Source organism: Panthera uncia, chromosome A2 (assembly GCF_023721935.1).
Source record: "Panthera uncia isolate 11264 chromosome A2, Puncia_PCG_1.0, whole genome shotgun sequence".
Taxonomy (NCBI): Eukaryota; Metazoa; Chordata; class Mammalia; order Carnivora; family Felidae; genus Panthera; species Panthera uncia.
In genome coordinates, this window is record NC_064816.1 from 21272541 (window position 1) to 21280776 (window position 8236).

An 8236-nucleotide genomic window follows, 5' to 3' on the forward strand; every position below is an offset into this window, starting at 1 on the left:
GCAGGGCGGCAGGGATCACCAATCACATGCACAGAGAAGCCTGTCACTTCCTGAGACTCTGCCCTGGTCTCCTCCCCACTACAGCCTTAGGTGGAGATTTGACAGAATGACCCTGCCGTTCACCAGCCATACAATCTGGACATCATAAAACTTTGCTGACCCTTTGCATGTTATCTGTATAATGCAATGTCATCTACCTAACCCAGTGTGTCAGAATTAACAATATGTAAAAGATAAAATGTCTCACAGGCTTGAGTGGTCAATAAACTGTCTTTATTATTCTTCTCCTTAAAATTGTGTCATAACTGTCCCTTTCCTTATGTTTGAAGACCAGTGTCTCATGCCACTACATCCTCATTTCCTGACAAACAGGGTTAAATAAATGCTTCTAAATAAAATATAAAAATGCTTTTACCTGAAATTTTGTTTCAAAGACTGCTGGGGGCACCTGGGTGGCTCAGCTCAGTCGGTTAAGCAGCCGACTTCAGCTTAGGTCATGATCTTGCGGTCTGTGAGTTCTAGCCCCACGTCGGGCTCTGTGCTGACAGCTCAGAGCCTGGAGTCTGCTTCAGATTCTGTGTCTCCCTCTCTCTGACCCTCCCCTGTTGATGCTCTGTCCCTCCCTGTCTCAAAAATAAATAAACGTTAAAAAAAAAAAATTCAAAGACTGCTGAACACAAAGCAGAATTATCTGTATTATTCGTTTTTCCAACAAATATTGCAGGGCCTATCACATTTAATCACTATTCAAAGCACTGGGGTAAAAAAGACAAAAATCCCTAACCTCATAGAGCTTCCATTCTAGTGAAAGAATATGAGAGTTACTAGCATTCATGGGGGTGAAAGCCAACAGGCAGTATCTTAAGCAATGGTTTAGAATTCAAATTTGTGAAGACAGCACAGAAGCCTATGATATTAAACCCACCTAGCCAATCTTCATTTTGTATGTAGCTCAGGTTTGTTGGTTATGACTTTATAAATACCCTAATTATATTCGGTAGCAAATCAGATATTTTGTATTAAAGATTCACAGGACAAATATGTTTTGAGATAAAATTGTATGCATACTATTGAAATAAATACAATGTGATTTATAAATGAGAACAAATTAACAGTGAATAGTATTTCAGAAGTTAAAAAGGTGACACTAGTTGTACTGAATACACAACCTTTTATTTTTCTTCAAATTTGGAGTTTTTTAATTATACAAAGATGACAAGTCAAGTTTTGTAACCTAAAAATATTTACTTATTAAAACTATATTAATACTTTCATAAACTATACAAAAAAGAATGAGACAAACATGTGCATTTATAGAACTGCATGTCAGTCATGCCAGATCCCTGGGGAGGGAATTCCCAGCACGACCTCATCCGTCTGTGAGGACACAGAGCAATTCTCGTTTAGACATACACATTCATTTGCTTGTCCAGCACGGTCAGTCCTCTACCTCTTGATGGTTTCCTTCTTCTATGAATGTGCATGTCCAGTTGTCTGCTTCTTAGAGCAGACATTTACCTAAAAGAAAGCATTATAATAAGTTAATAGTTATTAATTTGGATCTGCACAAAAAAGTCCAACTATCTTTTTTTTTTTTAACCTGTTTTCAAAAGACACTTTGATAATAAAATTCAACAAATTTTTCAAGGGTTGAGATATTTTTCCATACAAGATGTCTGAATAATTACAAAATGTTGGGCAACTTCTGTTTTCCTAAAGAAAACTTCCCTAGGAAGGTATTTTCAAAACGAAATCTCTGCACAGTAATTTCAGATTTCACGTTACCTTCCTCATCCACCAGCCATTGGAGGAGGACTAGGGCCACGCAGATGATTAATTCGACCCATTCTTCTGGGAGGGTTTCCTGGTGGCCTAAAAGAAAAATTTCTACTGTTTAGTATACATCAAGTGGTTCCTTTCAAACACTCAAACAGACCCTCTTCTCTATTTAAAATAGGAATTACCAACTAGGTCAGGAGTTGAGAAAATTCAAACCCCTACAGGGACCAGACACTTAATGCACATGAGGAAGTGGGTCAAGCAAGGACTGTGATGGCCCGAACAGTGTCTCCTATAAATAAATGCCCAACTGAAACTCCGCTCCAAGGAAGTGCTGCTTGATCTTCTCTGGTTTTTCTTAGCAGTGGAAATCCAGATTCTACAGTGAAAATCTCTAGATTTAATGTTGGTCATCAGTTTCAGCCTCTAATTTAGACTTTGCCCAGAGGATATTTGATATACATTTTAGCTTTATCAAATTGACTCTGGTTATGAAATCAGAAGCAACTTGATTTAATTTACGGTAATGCATTAATCTTGTGAAATAGAATTTAAACCTTTTATTTCCATGAGCCAAACTATATCTATCTATCCATAATATCTAATTTAATTAAAATTACAGACTGGTAAAAATATCTATTATCAACTTAGAAAGCTCTACCCTCTTCCATCATCATATCTGGAATCAGAGGAGTTTCCGTAGCCTCTTCTCTTTTTCACATCTTGCTGAAGCAGAGTCTTGAAACTGAAACAAGGGGCAGAAAACAAGAGAAATACCGCTTTCAACATAAAATGTATTTCCATGGTTTCAATTATATCTGTGAGAAGATAACTAAAACCAACTTAGTTCCAACCCCACATTTTTCAAAGCCAGCTGGACAGCACCATCTAGCACGAGCACATGTCTGCATTTGTGCCATGTTCCGGGCAAAAGCTACCATTCCTGTCCTTCATATGTGCTAATAACTCTCCTTGACAGAGTCTAGGAGTGACTCTGAAACGAGAGCCATGCCCAACTTCCTCCCTCCACTCTACGTCAGCTGTCAAGTCCCAGAGTCTGTTTTCACAGCATTGCACATTCATTTCCCCTGCACTTCCCCAGCCAACAGCCTACTTGATGGTACCTTGCTGAGGGAGGAGCCCAAGGTAGTATGCTAGAGACACAGGGCTTCTGGGAATCCATTTGGATGGAATTTTATTGGTAGAGGGAGACGAATTTAAGTTAAAACAATGTTTTTTTTTTTTTAAGTTGGTTTATTTATTTGCTTCCTTGTTGATTGATTGATTGATTCATTCATTCATTCATTTAGAGAGACCATGAGGAGGGGAAGGGCAGAGAGGAAGGCGAGAGAATCTCAAGCAACCTCTGTGCTGTTAGCACGGAGCCCAGTGCAGGGCTGGAAATCGCGAACCATGAGGTCATGACCTGAGCCGAAACCAAGAGACAGCCACTTAAGGGGCAGAGCCACCCAGAGGCCCCTAAACCAATACTTTAAATAAACAACAGAGAGTAGGTGAAGCTTGTAAAAGACTTTAGTGAAGTTTTGCAGTAGGCAAATTAAGGACCTTCTGTCCCATTGTATTTTTCTATGGAACCATCTCTTCCATTTTTTCTTTAACCCCTTCAAACTTATGCTACATGCAGCCATCAGATTATTTTTCTACACCACAGCTACAATCCAATTAAGTGTAAAGATCGCAGTCTGCTATTCAAACTTCTTTGCCGTCTTTCCTGTGTTTTTTCCACCTTCCACAATCACATCCAACCCAATACCCATTGTAATATGAATTAGAGTCAATAAAGGAAGGGGCGATCTCTCATATCTCTGCATCCCTGCAGTTCTCTGCTATGTGACATTCAAACGTATATTCAAACTTAGCATGAGTAAGACTTGTTGGTAATTGATGAATAATTTTTACAAAACAGCATGGGAAAGACCAGAAAAATGCATTTAACTAAGAATTGCTTGGACTTACAATAAAGTTTAAGTTTTTGTCTCCTGTATTGATTTTAACAATTGAAAAAACAACTTTACTCCTTGGGATATTTTTTTATCAAGATCTAATTCCCCTTGTTTGTTTATTGTACAATATGGAATAAAAGCTGCATACATCCATTACAGCTGGAATAGTAGAGAGAAAGTGAGGCACTCTCATTTGGCATTAGAATACGGAGGCCTGGCTCCAGAGCTGCAGACTGAAATCGTTACCACTAAGGCTAAGACACAGTCAAGCTTTACTAACTCCACTATCAGATTCATACTCGTAAGATGTTTGGGGGCAGCTTCATCACCAAAGAAGTCTTCATTTCCCTTAGAAGAGCTAATGATAATAATAAAAAACTTACAATTAAAAACTGCTTCAGGAAAGCTCAGCTTGTTTAAGACACTCCACATAATGTATCCAATGTATTTCTGTTAACTGAAATATCAGGGCTTTTAAGTACATTATTAATTATTACACTTACAACAAAACCACGAACTCAGCTATTCCCCAAAAGAAATCTGTTATCAAAGATAACCTCCATGGGGACTGACTCCGGCTGTCCAACACTTGTCCTACAGACAAGAAAAAAGAAACTTCAGTTAGTGCTACAAATCCCTGACACAAGATATATTACAATTAATCACTTAGGAAACATGAGACTCAGTTTTCGACTTGTTCACTGTTCAGATGGTCAGCACAAGGAAAGGTCTGTTCTATGTGCATCCTTCTAAGGAAGGGTTCAGGGAAGTAAAGCTCAATGATCTAGGGGTCATACTTTTAATATGTCAAATGCCTTCCTATGTTCTTAATTTTGGTGAGTGACACTTCAAGTATTTTTTCTCTTTTTCAATTGCGGTAAAATAGGCTTTAAAATTTTCCATTTTAACCATTTTTAAGTGTACAGCTCTATGGCATTAAGTACATTCACACTGTTGTACAACGTTCACCATCATCCATCTCCAGACCTTTTTTTACCTTCCCCAACTGAAACTCTGTACCCATTCAACACTAACTCCCCTTTTCTCCCTTCTCTTAGTCCCTGGCAACCACCATTCTACTTTGTCTCTATGAATTTGACTGCTCTAGGAACCTCATTATGAGGAATCATACAGTATTCTGACTTTGGTGGTAGGCTTTGGTCTTCAAGTTTCATCCATGTTGTAAGTGTGTCAAAATCTCCTTCTTTTTTAAGGCTGATTCATATCGCATCATATGTATGTACCACATTTCGCTCATGCGTGTGTACATCCTTGGGTTGCTTCCACCTACTGGCTGTTGTGACAATGCTAGCATGAATGAATACTGGTGCATGAATCTCTTTATTCAAGTATTTTGAGGAAACAAATGGAATGAGTGAATATAAAAAATGTTTACACTACTCCCATCTTCCTAAATGTGTTCAAAATATTTCTTTTCACCTGCAAAGTCTCTGTCCTGGATAAAAAAAAAAAAAAAATTATACACACTCTTACAATTGTTTAGAATCAGTTATGTTAAAATTTTCAGACATCAAAGAATTTGTGTGCTCTAAGTATGAAAGAGAATTTGCCTTGTTCATTAAAATAACCACATTTTTCTGTAACGGGACGCTGTTGATTCTAATTATAGACTCCAGTCTTACCTTAAGCACAAACAAACCTATTTTTCAAACCACTTTAAATAATGGAAGCTACAACATGAAAAGTTAGTTCTCTAAGGTTTTTAGCCTTGCAAATCAAGAGGTCAGAATATTTTGGGAGAAGAACTACTTGCCAACCTCTCCTCTCCCATTTGCTCAAGGGCTTCCCCATACTCATTTTCACCCCCTCAATCAGGGTCTACAATTCCTCTTTCTTTGACAGTCCTTCAGGGATTCACTTGGACCTGAGCTCTCAAGGGAGCTATTGAGAAAAAAGGGATACACTTCAAGACAGAGCGTGGCTGCCTCTTACTAGCTCTGCTTCGTTGGCTGGTGGGACATTTTCCTTCTCTGAGAAGTATTCCCAGGCTAGTAATATAGGATTATTGAAAAACAAGTCATTTGACAGTAAGAAAAATGTTTTGCTGACTGTCAAGTGCTGATAAATTCAGTCCTTCTAAAAGAGATCTAACTAGAACACACCAATTCTCTTTGCGATTCTAAGGAACGCTTTGCAATGTTCTACCTCACGTTTGGTACTTTCTCTCCTAGTTTCTGAAGGCAGAAACCTCCCCTCCCAACATATGCAGAAGGAAATAACTTGCTTGGATGAAGCTGGCATTTCTCAACTATAAAAGTGAGATAAAAGAACTTAAAGGGAACTTTGTGTTATTTATGTGGATCCAATAGGACAATGCATACACAGAAAGACCCACTACAAAGAATTACTCAATAATGCATAAATAGAAACTGCCAGCCTTACCCACAAAGGATATAACACAAAGTCTGCAAGTGCCCAAAATAAGATGAAACTTTAATGCTTTTGTTTAGTGTCCATACACCTACTTGTTTCAAAGATTAAAAAAGAAAAAAAATTAAGTTTATTTATTTTAGAGGGGTGCCTGGGTGGCTCAGTCGGTTAAATGTTCGGCATCCGACTTGGGCTCAGGTCATGGTCTCCTGACTTGTGAGTTTGAGCCCCGCATCGGGCACTGTCTGACAGCTGGGAGCCTGGAGCCTGCTTCAGATTCTGTGTCTCCCTCTCTCTCTGCTCCTCTCCTGCTCTCACTCTGTCTCTCTCTCCTTCAAAAGTAAATAAACACTAAAGCTTATTTATTTTTAGAGAGAAAGAGAGAGAGGATCCCAAGCAGGTGCTGTGCTTGGGGGGGGGGGGGGGGGGGGGGGCTGGGGGGGGGGGGGTTTTAACTCAGGAACTGTGAGATCATGCCCAGAACCCAAATCAAGAGTGGGATGCTCAACAGACTGAGCCATCCAGGTGCCCCTCAAAGATTTTTAATTGGGAGAAGAGGAGGCAGAGATTTTGAAGAGCAAAGAAATGCAAAGTGCACCCAGCCAGACTTCTCCCCATCACACCTTAATCATCTCTGAAGACGGATAATTCAAATAGAACAAGGACCTCCCTAGATCCTACTGGTTAAGATTGCACTAAGGCATTGATTCCACCTGAGTCAAACAGGTGGGCGGGCACTTTTGGCAGCGGTCTGACCCAGTGATCTTGTGTCCTTCCTTTCCAGACACTTTCTTTGTAGAGTCTCTGAATTAAGCCTCTTCTCTGATTCTCTACTCCAGGAACAGTTACCTTTGTTCCTACAGGGGGCGGGGCTTCTCCCTGTGCCCCTTGGAATTAGGGCAAAACAACTGCGTGTGTGACTAGCTACCTACTCCTGGCGGGTGGGGGTGGGGGGGGGGAGCCTATCCAATTTTTAAGTTTATTTATTTATTTTGAGAAAGAGAGAGCAAGCAGGGGAGGTGCAGAGAGAGAGAATCCTAAGCTGGCTCTGCGCTGTCAGCCTAGAGCTCGAGATGGGCTCGATCTCTCAGTTCGTGAGCAGTGAGATGGAAATCAAGAATCGGACCTTAAACGACTGTGCCACCCAGGTGCCCCCTTATCCTATATATCCAGTTCTCTTTACAGGTTTTAGAGAAAGACCGGCTAGTAGATACCAGCAAGGACCCTGACGACAGTCGCCTCCCTTCGTCTGTGATGCTGAGCAACCTAGTGGACCTTGCTGCGCGTCAGTCCTCACCCCTAAACGGGACAATAAACTACTACGTGAATAGGGCTGCCACAGAGGCTGAATGGGTTGATCGGGAAGAGCGCTATCACTGCGCCCCAAACACAGGCACTGCGCAGACGGTGTCAACCCTGTTGTCATGCCTCGTTAAACACGCGGGCGCCTGAGGGGAAAGACCACGTTCGCGAGACCCACAGTCAGAAGTTGGGCGAGGGCGCCGGGCAGCCGGCACCGTCGTTGTCACCACCGGGAGACCTCGGCCCCCGCCCGCGGGCTCAGGGACGCTCGGCTGACGCGGCGCAGGCCCGGGCGACTCCGGGAAAGCCGGGCCGGCGGGCGAGGATGGAAGAAACCCGGGTCGGCCCTCGCAGGCCAGCGGTCGCCCTCGCGTACCCTGCGACTCACCATTCGAGATGTAAACCATCTTTGCCCCTTGTTCCCCGCCTCCGTAGCGACTGAGGGGCTTGGCCCCTCTCGGCCCCGGTATCTCCCTCCGCGACCCGCCCTTGGACGTCACAGCCCACGGGTGCACACGACGGCGACGGAGGAGGGAGGTGGACGGAGCCCATTGGCTGCTGGAAGGGGGACGCCCATGACTGGCGGCTTTTTTTTTTTTTTTTTTTTGCTTCGTCACGCCGGCAACTTCCGGTAGAGCGAGGGCTGCCGGGCAGGTAAGCGGAAATGATGTTTGGGATTTTAACCCGTAAACGCGCGCTTCCCTGTCTCCTTTTGGGTTTGAGCTCGAGGAGCCCGTTTGCCCCGCACGGTGAAGAAAAGCTATATTCTAGTTGCTTGATGGGCCCGTGGGTCCAGGTTC

At 42.4% G+C, this 8236-nt stretch overlaps 1 protein-coding gene across 1 annotated transcript; it reads right to left on the bottom strand.

Moving 5' to 3' along the window:
* Positions 1-1781: 1781 nt before the first annotated feature.
* On the bottom strand, positions 1782-7960 carry SELENOK (selenoprotein K). Its single transcript, XM_049640722.1, has 4 exons — positions 7825-7960; positions 4247-4337; positions 2441-2524; positions 1782-1872 (listed from the first exon to the last, which is right to left on the bottom strand). The coding sequence occupies exons 1-4, from the start codon at positions 7841-7843 to the stop codon at positions 1782-1784; spliced, it is 285 nt and encodes a 94-aa protein (XP_049496679.1). The 5' UTR covers positions 7844-7960.
* Positions 7961-8236: the final 276 nt, after the last annotated feature.